This window comes from Battus philenor, unplaced genomic scaffold (assembly GCF_028537555.1).
Source record: "Battus philenor isolate CCGP_79_NKW_IND1 unplaced genomic scaffold, ilBatPhil1.0.hap1 SCAF_22, whole genome shotgun sequence".
In the NCBI taxonomy this organism is placed as follows: Eukaryota; Metazoa; Arthropoda; class Insecta; order Lepidoptera; family Papilionidae; genus Battus; species Battus philenor.
The window spans coordinates 4,978,709-4,998,603 of NW_027181685.1; the positions used below are offsets into that span (position 1 = coordinate 4,978,709).

Sequence of the window (19,895 nt, forward strand, 5' to 3'; positions counted from 1 at the left end):
TTGGTGCCGAGAAATGATCCAAAAATTTAACGGAGGTGACTCAAATGCTGTGTTCGACATACTAACGGGTGACGAAAGCTGGATTTACTGTTATGATCCGGAAACCAAAAGACAGTCTGCTCAGTGGGTGTTTCCTTCCGAAGAGTTGCCAACTAAAGTGAAGAGAGGTCGAAGTGTTGGAAAAAAGATGGTGGCCTCGTTCTTCGGAAAGACAGGTCATTACGCGACAGTTGTCTTAGAGGATCAGAAAACGGTTAATGCAGAGTGGTACACTAACAACTGTTTGCCACTTGTCTTGGAAAAAGTTCGAGAGAAACGACCTCGCAGCAGGATCCTCCTTCATCACGACAATGCCTCGTCGCACACCGCCAGGCAAACGATCGACTATTTGGCGACCTCAGACGTGGAATTACTGGGTCACCCGCCGTATAGCCCCGACCTCGCACCCTGCGATTTTTATTTATTCCCGAAAATAAAAGAAAAACTTCGAGGAAAACATTTTATGGACGCCGAAGAAGCAGTGGCTGCGTTTCAAAACGCCCTCGAAGAGACCCCTAAGGCCGAGTGGGCAAGGTGCTTTTCTCAATGGTTCCATCGAATGCAGCGATGTATTGATGTAAATGGACGCTATTTTGAAAAGTTATAATAAAACTAATAACTTGCTAGAATGCTTAGTTTTTGATTTTCTAAGAACTTTCAGTTTGACCCTCGTACTCTGCTGTTTTATTACAAATTTTTAGATTATATTTCATCATTACAAAAACATTTTAGATGATATTTCAAGTCACGTAGCTGACATGTTAGTGGCACAACCATAATTAGAATGTTGGTTGTAGGATAGCTATAGAATATAACTCGCCAGACATGAACTTGTAATCAACACTTTTGTGATTATGAGGTATGATAGACTATTTTTAATAGGTCACGCGGTAAGAAACACATGCGTTCGCCGCCGTGCTCGAGCTTCTCACTAGGACGATCGATGTTTGCGAGCATCTACGTCATCGAAGCTCGCCACCTGCGCACACGGCTCTGTGCTTTGCATCCGACCTCGTTCACGGCAACTTCGCTAGATGACGTAGAGTAACACGGTTGCCACAGTAGTAATTAGTATGATCTAAAAACTTAATTTTGGTGTTTTATTCTATTCTTAGCTAGAATTATGCATATATAATAAATATTTTCATGTACGGACATACGTCGTAAAATATTTGGACATCGGACATGACTGAAATTACCAGTTTGACGACATCCGATCGAACAGTTTTACCGGTAACATAAATCCCTCCAGGATAAAGAGATCTCTAACATAAAATATTCATCATATAGCACAATAAAATGGATTTAATCACTTGCGCTTCGAATAAACTTTCCACTATGTCGTCCGGCGACAACAGCACAGTGGTGATTTCACGATTTTTTATGGAAAGTGCGATTCGCGGATAAAAGATCATGTACTACTTCTGAGCAAAACTAGGAAGTTGCCACTACATCGCGTGCGTCTCATCATAATCCGATCGGCACACTTTCCGGTGACATAAAGCAGCACCAAAATAGTCCTTATTTCCGAAACGAAGAAACTGTCATGTATTTTCCAAAAAGAGAAATAATGTGCAAATCTTGTGGGGTTGCCTTACATCTTGGAGACTGCTGCATACCATACAAAAGAAATACTAAGCACTAAAGAAAATACAAATACATAGAAGACACATTTTGTATTTATTTACATTTTCTTATTAGTCTTCGATATTTCATGAAAGAAAACAGGACTGAGAACTAATGTTGAGACTATTAAATTAAACAATACTCTCCCGATAATGTCAATATCGGCCGGCGACAAATCAAGTGATCCGAATTAGCGCTACTGGCGCTAAGCGAATCCATTTTTACGAATCGTGCGGACGGCGAAGTGTTAATTGCTATGCACAAAATATTATAAAGTTTTAAATTTGCGACGTCGTGCACGAGCTCTATCTCGAGAAATAAACAATCTCGTTGTTAGGCGACGTATGCACCGAGTTATTTCTCATTTTTGCAAAAAAATGCTCGAGGTGTTGTACACATTGTTTGCTATTTTGAGACAAAAATATCTCCACATGCCACGCATGTCTTTTAGCGCAAGTGGTTAAATTAGGATAATGGAGACCACAGAGCGGCAAGCGCAGCGATGGACGTCTTCAGAATGAACAGATAACTGTCGTCGGAAGTGCCATACGGGTACAACAGGCCCTATTGGAAATCGAATAGGGCTATGTCCATCAATGGATGAATTGCGGCTGAAATGATAATATATACCAAGCTGTCAGAACACTTAAAGATTACACAATTCAGCCGATGTTTGCTGCAAATCCTTTCCGCACGAATGCCGGTCGCATGCTCTCTTTAAAAATAACTTATCGTTATAATGTAAATAAAAATACTAAAATGTATTCAGAACCAATTTATTGACTTTCAAAATAACAATATTTTATCACGATTTGTCTTTTCATTACACAACGGTCAGATCTAAGCTCTACAAAATATATCGTGAAAAATACCCTTCGATACTAAAAATAATTTTGTAACTGATTATTATTTCAAATTAACAACCGCTAAGGTTTTAACGCCTTTAAGCAAATACACCGTTCATTTATAAACTTTGTACTTTACCCGAGAAATTTTTTTTTATCGAAAAATTGTTTTAAGTACAATAAAATAAACAATGTGTGATAGGAATTGTGTTTGGACAGATTGCAATATTATTGTTTAACATATTTTCTAGTATAATACAGTCCAATCCTTTTTTACACGTATTGAAATGACGCTGTTTACGGGTAGCAAAGAATACACTTTTTTACAGAATTGTTTTTTAATACGTATCCCTACAATTTACAGAAACTTATCTAAGCTATAAAATACAATTGGAGAAATAAGAAGTTCTGCAATGTGAGATATCTGCATATTTGATGTATCGAAATTAGCGATGAATATTTGCAAAATCGATTTTTATTCTAAAATTTAATTCTAAATTTTAATTTGCACTTATGTATTGAATTTTCACGTCCCTACTTCTTCAAAAAAAGTTTTTGTTATAATATTTAGCTGTTTTCGCTTTATACAACATTGATTTCATCGTTATTTTTTTGCAAGGTTTTCTGTAAAATTATTTAATTTTTACATATTACACGATTTTTTTTGTGGAACACATTTCAAATTTTACCATTTGTCACATGTATTTTTATACGCCTATTGCGTGCTAAAGAACTTATCAACTGTGTAAAAAGAGAATTGGAAGTATTACAATCAATACAAAACATTGCGGGAACTTTAAATAAGTTATTGAGAAACTATTTTCACGGCGTTGTTTTTCAGTCTAAATACGTTCATTTAGCACCAAAATCCCTTAAAATTAATCTAATACATACATCAGCTAACGGGCAATCTATATCGCTATCATAAATATACGAAAAAGGGAATGACGCGATATGATACGGGAATATTTAACTCATTCGGCGATTACCCAAAAATATTACAACACTCCAGTGATAATTAATGATCAGAGATTGGACATTCTGATACTTATTTACTTAATGCTGAGGTGGCAGGGCCCTGAGTTTCTGGTGTAAAGACAGTAGACCTGAAAGCGAAGCAAAGGGTTTCCACCTACAAGGTTGACCAGACCTTGATTAAGTCATCGGAAGACACTGGATGCAGGTTCAACCAGTCCTATTGGAAATCTATGGGGAGGCCTAAGCAGTGCCTGTCCTACGGTTTAAATAATAAAGATCAGGTGTTGGGTTGTTATGAAACCTATTTTTGAATCTAAAACATCCCATGGATCTATCAATATATATATCAGTACATAATACATGGAAGACATCTCCATACATTATCAAAAACCACTTTAGGTAGTGTGCAATCGAATTCACGATATCTGATCATTTCTATTGTTATCAATATATTTAATTTAAGCAACTAATTCGTTTGTCAGACCATTTCATACATTACACAATAATTATTGTTACACAATGTGTATTGCACTAAATTTAAGTATATGTTTCATAAGTTTTTATTACGATGAACATTTTATACAAATGGGTATAACGATGATTGATGAAATATTCTTTAAATGTATTAAAAACCTGGCGATTTAGATTTCTTTTTTTTTTATTTGAGCCAACGGAAGTATAGTTGTAAATACCAAGTTATGATCACAATAAATAAAAGTGTCATAACTCTTCATAGATTTTGACGGCTTTTTGACACGTTTATTTAATTGGTAATCAAATCAATTTTATTAGGTACTTACATAGCATCTGCACTGGAACCTGTTTATGTGCAGTGGATATAGACCGCATAAAAAATGAACAAAACTTCACGAGTAACGTTAACAAATAGATTTCGTAACAAAATCAAAAAGTGTTTTCCATGCGGTGAATAGGGACCGCGTTAAAAGGTTTTGAACCTTACGAAATTACTAAGAATTGCTTAAATAGCATAACCATTTTCTTCTACAGTAAACTTTTTTTATACTATTTTACTATTTTTTAATATGTTTAATATTTTTTCAGTTACCCGGTAATCTTTTCTACTTTTTCACTAGACGCTTTTATGTCTCCATAGCCAAGATATATAAGATCCTGCCTATTTAACTTATTGATATTTTTAAGTTCACGGATCCTTTCGTTCCGGAAACACAACTCCGATGAAATTGTAAAAGGCTAACAGCAACAACATCAAAAGAGAATAAGTACTTATTGATAACTTAGTTAATTATGTTCCAGTTTAAAATTTTCATGCACATAAAATAAAATAGCACACGAACAGGTTTGAGTGTAGTGCTTACATGTAATCTCTTTTACTTATCTAAATTTTGCTAAGTTGCGTTTCATAAAAACGTTTTTTGAGAGACTTAATTATGACATATTTTTTCTTATTGCTAAAAATTGCTTTTTGTTATTTGCTAATAATAATTACACATCTCCATTATTAAATGTGAGTTGGAAGATAAGATCGCCATAAAAAGAATATAACAACTGTATAATTATTGCATTCAAATATATACATTCAATAAAAATATTGTAATAAATAGTATATTTGTATAAAATAGTAGATTTTAATGTTTTTTTCACAACAATTGTTTAAAGAGACATTGAACAAGAATTCGGAAACTATTTTATATATATATAAAATCCACGCAAAAATATTTAGAAAAAAATTATAAATTTTCTCAATCGACTTAACTGCATTTCATATTAATTAATAATATTTTTACCAAAATTGTCAAACATTTGGTGGCAATTCATGAATTAAAATTCAAGTTTAAGTACTAAATTTTCAAAATTAAATATTATACAGGATGTGCAGAATCAAACGTGCGTAGGGAAAAATATCAGCAACGAGGGGGATTATTTTGAGCTACTTACAAGTTACACTCAGTCAATAAATAGCAGACAGGTAAACCGTGGAAGGGCTAGAATCTGACCCGACATTCGCTGCACTAACAATGTCCCTAAAGCCGCTTGCGGTATAGGCTGGGCATCAATTCTCGAACATTCGACTCGTGTCACGCGGGTGTTTTGGCTTTTTTACCGAAAGGAAGGTGAATTCGTCGTTTCCTGGGTTTCGGGATTCCCTCGTCGTCCATTAATGAAGAGTCGGTGGATTCTTCTTCAGGAGGAGTGTTGCTGGAGGGAGTGGCGCCGTCGTAGCTCTGGCTGTTCTCGGGTAAAGGCTTCTGCCGAGTGAATGGGTTCCTTGGGGGAGGTCGTGGATCATCCAGGTTGCCGGCCACCACGTCAGTGCTACGAGAGCGGACGATCTGACCCGAGGAAAGCGGGCGGCGCGGAGGCGGGAGGGGGACGCCGGCCACGCTGCGCATGGACGCGCGGAGCTGTGGTTGCGATTGCGAATGAATCGCCCGAGTAAGATCTTCGCCCGTCCAGTTGACACTGCATTAGTAATTTCATTAAATTTCGGAACATATTTTTTAACCTTTTAGGTTTTAAATACTCGCGACCGAAATCATATTTAAGGCCCAAACATTAATGAGTTATAGTAATCTTTTTGAACAGGTTTAAATATTTAACAGTGTTTTTTTTTTCAGTATTAAGTTTTTTTTATAATAAACTTTGCAATTGGAAGGCAAATCAGTAGTCCCTGTTTTAATTTTAAAAGAGAGACTTCATATTGATCTAAACAATCTAAAAATATATGCGCCTTTAATCCAGGAGGAAATGACCCGTGTAAACTCATCTGCAGCCAACGTCCACAGTGGCTTACACCAAACACATATACACTTGGAATCATTATAAATGAAAGAGATAATAATAAAAAAATATGTGCTATGTTTGAACACTTAACACCTATGTGGTGGAATATTGTAACGGTTCTAGTCCAGACTCCGAAGCTGAATTACCTAAAATGATGTTTAGGCTAATTAAGCGAATTCTGTGAATGCAAACAAAACAACAGTGATCTGTCATATAAAAAAATAACATTCCAACACTAACAATATGTGATCCTATTGCAAAGCTATGAGAGAGGCCTAAATCAAGTAGTGGGCGACCTACCGTTGAGATGATGATGAGAAATTTGTGCCAACTTACTTGTCACCTCCAAGCACAAAGTGCACTGGCTCCCTCCGCTTATCGTCCAACGGACTTTTCCGCACGTCTCCGTACGAACCCCGCGGCCTCTCGTAGACTACCTTCCTGTCCTCCTCCCGTTTGTCCTCTGACCGCCTCTCACGTGCTTCTTGTGCTAGACGTTCTTCAAGTTGCAACCTATTTATTACAATACAAAAACCAGGGTTCGGTAAATAAAACTAAACTGCTTGGTTGCCAGTCTTAAGAAGTACATAGTACATAGAATAGTAATAATTATAGTTAAAAAAAATAATAAAAGATGTTAATATTTGTTTAGTTGTACTCCCACTAAATTTTAATACTTTTAAAACATACAGATAACTTATATAACAATAATAAGTCGCAAGAGCAAATTACATGCAATTAGAGTAACAGAGCGCGGAAGAACTTCAGACTGGATCGTAAATTTGACGCAAGCTATACATATTTTCAATGAATTTTTGGTCTGAACAAATGTTACTGTATGGCTCTGGAGGTACATATTTACATCCATTCTCACTAGGGCCTCAGAAGACCCACTGATTAGGTACTTCAAACTCTTAGGTCTTTTAGGCGAACAGACCCCAAGCAAGGGTCCCTGATATTGAATTTCATCAATAACTCTCTATACGCATTTAGCATAGCGAACTTAAACTGAATTGGTTGCAACTATACCAATCTTTAATGGACTACAAGAAAAAGAAATTCCTATGATACCTTTTTACAAAACTATTAACTAAAACATTTTAGAAGAAATTAACATTTTTCATTAAGAAATGGAGTTACATTACCACTCTCATTTTCATTTAAACGTGCAATTCTCTGATGAAAAACTCTTCAATAAGCACCCCATACTACAAAAACAGAAGTATTTAATTTAACAAGTCTCACCTGGCTTCAGCAAGCCTCAGGTCTAAAGGATAATGGGGTGCTTCATGTTCCTCGCTTCCTGAGGAGTCTTCACGCCATGCTAAATTATCAGCCACTGTAAAGTACAGATAACTCATGTGTCAATTCATACAAAATTTATACAAGCTATCCTATAAATCAACGTCAAGCAGAAAACATATTTTATTTTTGATATCGCTTGCCAATATTATAATACTACATTTTATTACAACAAGATTAGTTACAGATAAATGTAAGAATATTTTTGAGTAAAGTTAGATAAAAATATTATACTTCCTTTCAAGTTTCAAGAAACATGGTAATAAAACAACTAAAAAGTGAAGATTTGTAGCCATATTAATTGAAAAAATATCACGGGTGCTTAACATTAATTATTTTAAAATGTATGTAGATATTAATACAAACATACATTTTAAATTATTTTTTGAGGTTACCCACTACATACATCACCGGCTTTCAATATGACGTTGATTTAAGGGACACCGACTTATATCTTAATTAATAAATAAAAAATACATACGTATCTTATACAAAAATCCACTTATAAGGTTAATTTAATGTTATAAAATAATGAAATATACACATTCAATAAACTATATACCCTTGTTGCACATTTTACATCATTTTTAGTTTTGTTATCTTGAACCAAAAGCATGTATGAGTTATTTCCTTTTTGCATTACTAGATAAATTATTATCACTATTAATAATCGTAGGTAACAAGCAATGTTTTTAATACTTTATAATATCTTACCTGTACAGTAGGAATGTTGCCATTATAAAGCAGCTCTAGTCTATTAATATTTGCAACACTGGGAAGCTATAGGCAGGAGAAATAAAACAATATCACAATCGTCAAAAGCTTTCAAACGTGCAAAAGAGAACTGGCTAAATCGTAAATACTATAAAATAAAAAAAATATTGGAATAAGTAAAAATAAGGTGAGTATGGGATATACACAAATAAATTAATCAAATCATAATGGCTTTAAAATGATAATGGTTATCTACGATGAAGTGTGTGAAATACAATACAAGATGGCAATGTACATGGCAAACATTCTGCTTTTAAAAGTAAAGTCAATGAACTGCTCTAATTTGTCATAGAACATGCAAATGAAAACATAGCCTGTACCCACATTAAAAAGCAGACATTTATTTTAACAATTCATACATGCTTTTGGCAACTTGTCGAGTGGTATGTTTAAGTGAAACATGGTATAAGTTTCACTAGGATGTGTGCAATTTTATTCGCATACATGAAGTATGACAAAAATAAAATCGCACAAAGAGCCTGAAAGCTTCGTACCGATTGTGATAACATCGTTTGCGATAGAAAAATATTTATTTTATAAATGTGATACATAACATTTCATCTTATAACAATTTAAATTAAAAAAATCCACATTTTCTAGTTATAATAAAATTTAAGTTTTGGCGCGAATACTTTTGACAGGAGACAGCCAATGTCATGTAATAACATTAGAAATTTTTAATACTAAAAATAACACATATCGAAGATACTTCCAGATTAAAAGAAATCAAAACTGGCATAACATTTTTGTATCACATTTGACATTCAATAAATATAAACTTTAACAAGAAAAACATTACAGATCTATATCAGGAACATTTTTTCATGTAAATATGTATTAGCAGTAATTGAACATTATAACTAAACAAAGTCGTTTTTATTATCTTTATGATTTTCTAACGTAAACATTTTGAAATTATAAGTAGCAGCCTGATACAGGTAAATATATCATCATTATTTTATTACCAGTTAAAATAGATGCGGTGTTGTTACAACAAAAAATAGTGTATTCCATTTGTACTAAAATAAATTGTTTTAAAAACTTAAGTACCTTAAATTGTAATTCTAATTTGTAATCAATTTGAGCACTACACAACTACAAAAAGCGTTTAAATAAAAAGAGTTGTTGAAATTATGTCCCGCTGATGTAGCTTACTGCAACTAAATTATTAAAAAAAAATTATGGTAGGTTTTAAAAAGTGTTTTTTTTTTTAATTACATAAATATTAATAATGTTATGATCATTTAAAATAGACAGGTAAACTTCTACTGTGCATGTTAAACTGAATCAAGTTAACTGGAATCCTAGTGTATAGAATTGTTAATCTTACTACTTTTTATGTTAACATTTATGTTAAAATTTCCTGTATGAAGTTTAAGTATAAAATGTAGTGTTAAGTCAAACATTAAGTAAAATGAAATGGAAAAGCATATTATTGACACGCAAAATTTTCTGTGTCCATGTTCGATACATATAACATATAAATTATTCATTATTTTAACGAAATAACATACTTGAAACAGGTGTACTTTTAAAACATATTTACAATTTGAATAATTTAAGAAAATAAAAATTGTATTATTTTTGGTAATGAAATTTTAGGTAACATTATTGTTATTAAAAGATTTGATCTTTACAAACATTATTTAATATGTCTTTTTATATTCAATGATAGTGTCTTTTATTACATCACATATTTTATCACTTTCATATATTCTATGCAATTTTGAAATGGTTAACCAATAGTAACATAATATTTAAAAATAAATATTGATACATTATGTTTACAAATTAATGTAATCACATGTTAAACTAATTACACAACTGTAATAAATACTCTTAAATAATATTAAAATCTTTGTCAAATATTTATGAAAAGAGATGATTTTTTTTACTATGGGTACATGAAAATTTTTAAAATATAGTGATATCCTTAAAATCAAAATTGACAAAAATAAAATTAACCATGTTATTTGATAATATTTTGAATATTGTTGACAAAATAAGAAATTTAAATATGAAATAATTATAACAACAAAAAATCGGCCATTAAATATTTTTTCGAGGAATGTTAATGTAAAATAAGACCCAGACATAAATTTTTGAAAAATACAGAGTGCATACTTGGTAGACATTATTCCCTGCGTAATAAATAGCGGTTTAGTCAACGTGGTCGTGGAAAAATGGTGCGTCTTCGAACTTACCGGAACCGCATACAGAGACATCATCACCCACGCTCAAGTCGTCTTGAGAGCTGCTCATTCGTACTGAAAATGATAAATAACAATTCTCGAAGACTCTGTGTTTGGCACTAATCGGTGTAACATAATCCTGAAGATGCCCCGTGAAGGGGTAAAACATGTGTTGAGTGATTGAGCGGTGGTAATTGTGTAATTCGCATTGTTTGTCGCATTCGCATTTATCAGCGGGCTGTGCACTTTATTGCACGACTACGACTGCATGTGCGGAAGTAACTATATATAGATCCTTTTCTTACTAAAATATTATCTATAACTCTAGTTTGACATATGCATTTTTTGTGGACGCCTCTTGTAGGAGGAATATTTTAAAATTCGTTCTTTGCTAAAATTTACTCTAAGTAATATTCCTACCAAATTTCTACAGTTTCAAGGCCTTAAGGTTGCAGAGATAGGTAGAAATTTCTTATATTTATAGATTGGTCATACCTCTGCCTGGTTGTCGTCCATTAACGTTTCTATACAAAGTGCTCTCCAGGAACTGCAGCCCGTTGTTGTTTATGATATTAAAGCCGCACAGGCGCTCGAGTTGCTTCCACCGGTGCATTCTCTCCTAGAAACAAGTAAGACTCAAATTCATAACCTATTGTACATTTAGTAGTATTTGAATTAATATACATTTTCTTAGGGAATATTTTTAGTAAGGCTGATAAGTATTTCAACTCGACGGTCACAGCTCGTTCAGAGAAAACTTACAAGCTGTCAACAGCGCCAGTGTTTATTGCTAAATGTCAATATAAACCTGAATATATTTTATACTGTTTATAGTTACGATATACTGTATTTTAGGGATATTTACATATTTGTGATATATAAATACAATTTACACATGTACCTATTTCAAGAATAAAACTCGATTATTCCCTATTCAAATAACAGTTTAATCTCTCATATGATTATTCGTCATCATATTAGCCGTAGGACTTCCACTACTGAATATAGGCCTCCCCCCAATTTCCAACAAGGTTGATATGATAATTTTAAATTAGTTGAAATATTTTTGTTAATCCAATTATCTATAAAATCGAAAACCAGATTCCTCCCTCCTTGCATCTTTGGCCTAATTGCTAAAGGTCGTGATGACACACAAAGTAATCTTCGGTATTGGTGTCAACAGACGAGCCATTTTCGTCTCACCAACTGATGGGATTACCAACAATCGACATTTGCCCTCGACTATATCAGTTTCCATTAGTTGTTAGGGCCATCTTTACCGTGGCCAGGAAGTACGACCAAAATCTATAATAGGCCGTTAAAAGCTTGCAAATATCAAATCAAAATGATGTAAATTATAAAGAGAAATATTTTAATGAAACAAAATTAATAAGGTCGGTTTAAATATTTCTTGAAGAAATTTCTTTTTATTCCGTCCCTCCTGGCTACATGGCCGAAAAATGCAAGTGTATGACGTAGGCAGATATGCCTACGTCATACACTTGAATTAGTAGAAAGCCTGGTTTTAATATTAAGCAACTCTCGTCATCAACACCTCGAAGGCGTCCAGACACACTCGATCGACCTTCTTCAATGACCACGTTATTAACCCACAGCTGAATATGGAGAAGACCTAGAAATTGCTAAGTGTACTAAAGAGAAAAAAACCTGTAATTCTTGAGTGACTTCATTGAGCGCAGTGCGGGCTTCGACAATGGATCGGTCCACTTCGTCTATAGACTTGCCGTGGGTTGACACAAACGCGCCCACGAGGCTTGAACGCTTTTTTCGTAGTTTTTCACACTGAAATTGCAAATTATATATTTAATAATAAGTCCATTTTTAATTATATTTCCACTGTAACTTTCTTTTTCATTAAGCACAAGTAAGCATAATTTAATAGTACATCCGTACTATTGTATTTCGGCTTAAAGTATGCTATACTAAAAAAAAATTACCCTATCGTTAGATTTACCTATTCATGTCTTGTTACACGAAAAAGACAAAATTTCTAATAAAAAATAATCGCTTGGCGGTAGAAATAAATGTTACACATACTTCACACTTCGTATAAAAATAAATTTAAAGCTACAAGGCTATTTAAAGCGTCCCGATCCGAGAACCCACAAGGAACTTGGCAGGTTTTTTCTTCTCACTTACAAAACCTTGATACAGTAGTAGAGCAATTAATTCCCAAGCTTTGTTATCACTTAAAACCCTTCATAATGTAATAAGATTTTTTTGTCTTGTTTGTTTTTGTTTAATAAACTCCTCAAATTCAGAGACGTTGAACCATACACAAAAGAGCTACTAAGTTTATGAAGCCTAGAGAAATGTATATCTCTTTTTTAGTTCTAGAGATAGCCTTATGTATATCGGTATTTTTCTTATAAATTACATCGATAAACATTTTTATGCACATATACCAGAATATTATATATATACCGACTATTTACCGTTTTAACATTTTCTTTACAAATGTTTTCTTTTATGATATTCAATTCAAGACACTTGCATAAACCTCGGCAGCGCTCTGAAAACCTTACTAAATTTCTTACATAAATTCCGTACAAAGTTGCCCATCAAAGTTACAAATTGAATGAAGCCAATAAAACTGACTTACGGCTTCTCTCGCTTGCTGTAGTTGCATTTCGGCTTGTTGCTTCTTCCGCAAGTAGGAGCGATTTTCAACCTCGTGCGTGAGTTGCAACCATTGCTGTAAACCCGGCGGTGGGGCCCAACATCTGTCCTCTAGTTCGCCTTCAGCGCGTCGTAATTCAGCTCTTAACATCTACAATATAAATATCAAAATTGTGTAACAAGTAATATGAACGCATACATTATAAAATCGATTTAACTGCAATAAAAAATTGGAAATACGTCTAGTTATATGCCATGAACAATTAGCAACCCTCTCAATTAATACCACCTTCAAGTGAAGTCATCGGCGTAATGTGTTGACATCGAGATGGTATAGTTGTTTTGCGACTGGTAATCTAGTCGAAAAAGTAGTGGTCCTGGAACCGCTGTACCGTGCTTTGGTATCTGCGAGGCGAATGGTGAGAAATATAGGCCGCTCTGTACCGTCAATCCGCTGCGCTTTCCTAAGACGCAGTAGAGCGATTTCATTAGCACTTTATATAGTTTGTTTCTACCGTCAAACAGAATATTATAAGTTTGACTTTGTATAGATTTAAATGACGCAATTATCACCGTCATGATCATTTTAACAATAGGACCGCTGGACATATAGTATCAAGTGAATTTACTGGCCCCTTAAGAGTGTTTTATTTTAATTAAAAATCACAAACACGGAATGTACACCCCACTATCATTGCAGGGTAGATAAGCATGGTAGGTGATACAATTAGTGTAAAGCACGCGCTTATCTTATACATTGTTACACAAGAGATTTTTTTTCCTAGGATTTAATAATATTACTATACAGACCGCTGTTAATTCGACAGTTAATTATAAAACACTACTTCTCAGCTACAACGTGTTATTTTTACTATGACCAACTACGGTTTATTTGTAATCAAACATGATTTTAAGTGACTTTGAAGCCTTGGCTAGATCGTATAATTTTAAAGACCTTACGTCATAATAGGCGTGAAAATCATGTGTATTGTAACTTGTTTCCTGTGCGTATTATAAACGATTACCCAAATCAGAGATCGCCAGGATTTTTTTTTCTCGTAGACCATTTTCAAAACTTATTTGATTTTGAAAAACCCCTTGCAGCTTTTTTTCCACCATAATTCCAAAACTCGACAAAAAAAGTTGAAAGTTAGATCACAAACAGACCACGAATTAATAGTTTGGAAGCAAACACACGTACAAGTCGTAATTTGTCCTTTGCACTTTGGCGAACGTTATTTACGGCTACAGCGCTTTGACACGACACGTAGAGAATATGGAATATGTAAGTTTTTACAAGTAACAATAGCTGAGCTTAAAAATTATCTGTCTGTATCGATACATGAAGTCGAGTCCACATTTGTGTTTTTCAGATACAAGGTAAATTCTCGTGGATCTCGCGCTTATGAATTGTGAACCCCTTGTTTTTTGTCTCGCCAATAGGTAGGTAGTGGGGTAGTTCTACGTTAAGTCTCCATTGGATCTCTAGGGGTGCTTTTGGTCTACTTTGATCTAAAAGATATGTATGGAAATGAAGCCGTTCAAACACCTAATCGGTGATACAGCATGTGCCATGAACCTAAATCCTGCTTGTTATACTTTTCGTATCATATATGTTCATTTATATTTATATTTTCCGTGTTTATGCATACCTCAATTTCTGCTTTCAGCTGAGATACCTCCAAGTCGGAAGAGGTCGAGTTCAATAACGGCGTATCTCCCGCTTCCTTTAACTTCTTCTCCAGGTTGCGCTTCTCAGTTGTGACGCTCTCCTGTAACAAAATATTGTTGTAAATTATTATTTCTTCGGTATACGTGTTTCACATAACTATACACGTAGGTGTTTAGCTTGTAACAAAAACTTCAGACAAGTCAATGTTTATATGCCACATTTGCCAATCAATATATAGTGCATCCTATCACATTATTATTGGTTTCAGAAATAAAAAATAAATGAATTATGACATAACAATAAGAAGAGTCGTCTTCAAAATTAGAACAACTTCCTATTAAAATGAATTATTTTTACTGTATTGTCAGAACATCGGACCAGAGCCGGCAATCGGTGAAGAAAGCGACCCCGAACGGAAGACAAAATCAATACAATGAAATGGTAATAGACAATTAGAAGAATCGTTAGGTAATTCCGTGCGGCAAGCGGACAAACGGAAGAAGACGGCGTCCAGATACTCGTCGAGTGAGCGTCGTGGGATTAGCGTGAACCAGTGTAGCTCAACAGCCTTTTCCCTGTACTTTTGTTTGAATAACACCAGAACATTCCTCCAATCTCGAAAATTAAGTTCGCAACAGAGTGGATCATATAGTCGCAATGGTTTCCTTCGCCTTTGTTTTTGTTACGAGAGACTTTTGTCCCTGCAGAATTATACTAATCATGAATTATGACTTTTAAAACTAATATTTTAAATATTGACGTACAATCTCATGTCGAAGATGATCGCAACTGTTCTATTGTAGAACAAAATGAATGTCACCGAGTTCAATGGAGCCAAAACTAACAGTGTTGCGCAAGCGTTTAGATTTTAATAATGTGCTTTAAATGTAGCACCGATATTCAAGTCTTGTTCTGATTATATTATCGGATTACACATACATAAAAAAAATTATGAACTCCAACGATGCAAAGCGGTACTAATGACGAGTTCGTGCATACTTAACTTCTCTTCTCGGAAATTTTGAACGTAATTGGCTCCTTTTGTATTTGTACAATTTACATGTATTCACTAATACGACCGAGGCGTCAAGTAGTGGTTATTGCCTTACGTTTAATTTCCAAATTTTTACATCAAAAAATTACAAACCATTATCTTAATATTGAAATAGACGTTACAATGGTTACACTTAAACATTATAAATCAATGACAACGTTGCTGTGTATTACTGGAACTCTCGTAGCTATATGTTAAACTGTAAGATGTCATTATAGGCGGGGCAAATTTAATTCGCCTTCTATGAGCCATATAAGACATGACGTCCACAGTACGTGGCACTCTCCGGAAGCGGGCCTGTGTCGTAACGGAGGAAATATAAAGCTTTGCTAGCTTTATAATCCACAAACGTATAGTCTGAACAGAAAATGATTTTGCTTAGCAAAGTATATTACTAAGGAGTAAACTAGCAAACTTACTTGTTCCAAACGAGCTTTCTCCAGCTCCTTCTGCATATCATCCAAGGCCATCTCAGCCTTTCTGAGTTGCTCCATATCACGCAGCATCCTTTGCACCTGAGTACGGCTGGCACGACCAGCACGCAGTGCCGCCCAGCCCCCGATGACCGCTCCAAGAAGTAGCGACGCGAGTAACCAATCTTTCCATCTACTGCCTTCTGAGAAAGATTTTATTTTTTTCTATTTAACGACAAATATCCCACCAGTGAGTGGCGACCAGTTTTCGTTAATGTATTTAATCGCAACTATGACTTTTAACCAAGATCCTTTCAGTATTATGTTAGTGACTTTTTGGCTCTATCCGTTTAGCGAATTTAATGAACGACTTCTCAATCCCCACTTCTAGGTGGAATTTCCTGAGATCCATTCTAAGCGGATGACCTCTATTCGGCAAAATTAAATATTCCCACAAAAATTAAAATCCCTTACCCTACCCCAACTATATTTTATTTGTTAAGGTCACGGGAAGACGCTGGATGCGAGCAGCGTGAAACCGGTATTCGAGGCGATCTCTGGAGGAGGCCTGTGCCTTACAGTGGGCGTCAATCGACTGACATGATGATGATGTTGTCCAAACAAAGTCGATCTCAATGTACGTACGTTTCAATTTTAAAACAAATTTGAAAACAGCTGTAAAAATACATTTATTTATTTACTCTTTTATACTAGGTGCAATGGCAGACTTAAAGCCTTGTAGTCATTCTCAACCATTCTACCAAGAGATTCTACCTGGAGCAGAGATAGTAGGCAGGCGTGTAAATGCGATAGTAAATACTAAACATATAGATTTTTAATAAATAATACAAAACATATAGATTTTTTATCTAGTTACTAATGAACGTTCTTAAATAAAATAATAATAATTAGACAGCAGTTCAACGATTCTATTGCCAATAGGTACCGGAACCCTATTTTTAAACATAACGGTTTGCTGATTCTCTAATTTCGAGGGGGAGTTTATTTTAATATAAAACGCTTTGCATATGAAAAAAAGAGTAAACGAAGAGAAGCGAGGAGGACAAAGTAGTAAAGTAGTAAAATAAACTCTTGTTTGGACTAAGATTCAAAAACCACGCGTATACAGCATTGAAAATAATAAATTCAATTAATTAATGACAATAATCCCAGTATCACGTGTCTCATGAAGCCGGCTTGAGAGGCGATTCATTAAATTCTTCGCCTAGGAAGTTTCCACTCTTAATTAACAAACACACACTATGACAACAACTACTTAGAGAAGATTAAGATATAAAAGATCTTAAGAGTAATTATTTGCTTACAATAACGAAAACCTTAATTTTGTTTTTTTAATATACTGTTCAAAAAGTAAGCAGAATAAAAAGAAAAAAAAAATTTTTTTTTGGCTCGACAAAAAAAAAACTGTAAATACATTCGAACATGGTCTGTTATATAAATAGATATCATAAAACAGCAGATATCATTGAAAAACGCTTGTATAAAATCAGAGTTGTGATTAAATACAATAATAGAAAAACTGCTACAGTTTGCTTGCAGCAATTAAAATGATGTCTGCAGCAATTAGCATTATATATTAATTATTATGGTTTAATTATCATATATTTCAATTAATCATGAGTAAAGGTACACATGATTAATTTAAAGGTACTCATAAAAGCATACATATAAATATATATATAAATATATATAAATAAAAGTAAATTACCTAAGGAGAACCTGAAATAAATATATAATAAAGACTGTTATTTTCATATATTTATTTTATCGATCTCCAATCTTTTTCGGCATCAAATGTATCGTAATTTTGTTTTATTTACTACTACGCCGATAAGTAGATATGCTACTAAGATGGAAATCCGCCTAAGCGATCTAAGAGTTTGACCGTTTCCCAATCCGTAAAAATGTAACAGTTAGGGGGTTAGGCTCCAGAGAGAGCATTTTTGCTTTGTTAATGTAGATGTCCTGAACTTTATTGTTGTTAAATCCAGGTATAATTTGATGACATGTTATATGAATTTTTAACGATAACACCGCGATATGTCTTTATACATACCTTTAATTTTATGAAAAGTTAACATTAGTTGCAAGGTAGACATTTTAAGAGATCGCAACAGATCTCACATCAATTATTAATCAAAAATGGTGTAGAAGGAATTAAGTAATCGGCACTTTCATTTTTGAAGACACAGCTGCTTTGTTTTTATTACATAAATTATTGTAAATAATCAGCGGACAGACCACCTTTTAAGTCTTGGAAAGGCGCTGGTTATAACCCGCTATCAACCGGTCTTATAGGAACTAAGATAAACGGATTTGAAGACCGGCGAGTTTTCAGATCGCTAGTTTCAAAGGCCCTCACGAGGGGATTTACTTGGCTAGGGCTGTCTCTCGTCAATAATATCCGTATAGTATTCAGACTCAAGATTATCCAATCCTCGACTTGGTCGGTTGCAAGTAGATATGAGAGTACTTGCAGTAAAACGTAAGAATGAAAAAAAGATTATACGACGAATGAAAAATGTGCAAAGAAACAAAATATTTCGTAAAAAAATAATAAGAATATAATTCCCTGCCTCATAAATACGATACAGGAGCAATAGAGAACCCAAATAGAAGAGGCCATTAAAAAAAAACTCGACCTCGATGCCGACGTAATCGAGGTTTTCGAACAGCTGTGTTTGGAAGGGGATGCGGGAGACCTATGTTCAGCAGTGAACATCCAACGGCTGAGATGACATGATGAAATGATCAGTCATGTTTAGAATAGACGTTTCAATTGAACATTAAAAAGACCAAGTGCTGATGCACCGTTTATATTAATTTTCATTTTCCGGATACGATAGTTTCGAAACGCGTTAACTTAATGACTGCCAGCGAGGGACATTGAAGCACTTGAGGCCGTTACACACCACTATTATCAAAGTTAAATAGTGTCACGCTATGTTAGTAAGAGCATTGTGTGATGTGGAGCTCGCCAAAACAAGACAGAATTAACACAATAGCATGTTAGTTACTACATTGTGATGTCGCTTTATAATTTTTTCGAAAATAAGACGATAACATACGTAGAAAAATGAAAGTATAATTTAATTAAATGGAACATGATTTTTAATAAGGTTATGAAATATATTTATTTAAAAATAGGATTGGAAAACTTTTTTTATACACTGGTCTATCTATTTTTAATATTAATAGCTTTATACGAGTTTATTGATATTAAGTATTAAAGCTTTAAATGTGTAGATGTAAAACTCATTTCTCTAGGGACTTTTTATATCTATTGGTCCCGTATAGAGTCATCATTCTAAAAAATATTAAATTTTTATTCTATTGGAATGAAACATACCAATAAACTGTAGAATTACAAAGTTTGTACAAAACAAAAAATAATATTATTATGTATTATTATTCGAATTTTGAAAACAAATTATGTTATTATTTTATCATTATCTTATTTAATATTTCTTATACCATTGATTTTTGGAGAGTGTACCCTACATTAATTTTTATCATGTGAATATAGCTTTTCACACGTTAAAATTTTTTACCAGTATAACCAATCACCCTGTATGT

At 33.9% G+C, this 19,895-nt stretch overlaps 1 protein-coding gene across 3 annotated transcripts in view; it reads right to left on the reverse strand.

The window, feature by feature from the left end:
* Nucleotides 1-3,125: 3,125 nt before the first annotated feature.
* Nucleotides 3,126-19,895, reverse strand: part of Stim (stromal interaction molecule) — a 56,151-nt gene continuing 39,381 nt past the window's right edge. The window contains exons 6-14 of one of the 3 annotated variants that reach the window (XM_068766888.1): nt 16,305-16,498; nt 14,812-14,931; nt 13,143-13,310; nt 12,188-12,322; nt 11,015-11,138; nt 10,532-10,594; nt 7,497-7,590; nt 6,588-6,764; nt 3,126-5,930 (exon numbers count right to left, since the gene is read on the reverse strand). In XM_068766888.1, coding sequence (XP_068622989.1) covers nt 5,546-5,930; nt 6,588-6,764; nt 7,497-7,590; nt 10,532-10,594; nt 11,015-11,138; nt 12,188-12,322; nt 13,143-13,310; nt 14,812-14,931; nt 16,305-16,498 — 1,460 coding nt within the window. In that variant the 3' untranslated portion in view covers nt 3,126-5,545. Of the gene's footprint in view, nt 5,931-6,583; nt 6,765-7,496; nt 7,591-10,531; nt 10,595-11,014; nt 11,139-12,187; nt 12,323-13,142; nt 13,311-14,811; nt 14,932-16,304; nt 16,502-19,895 lie in introns of those variants that run through there. The other 2 variants (XM_068766887.1, XM_068766889.1) reach the window with 2 other exon arrangements.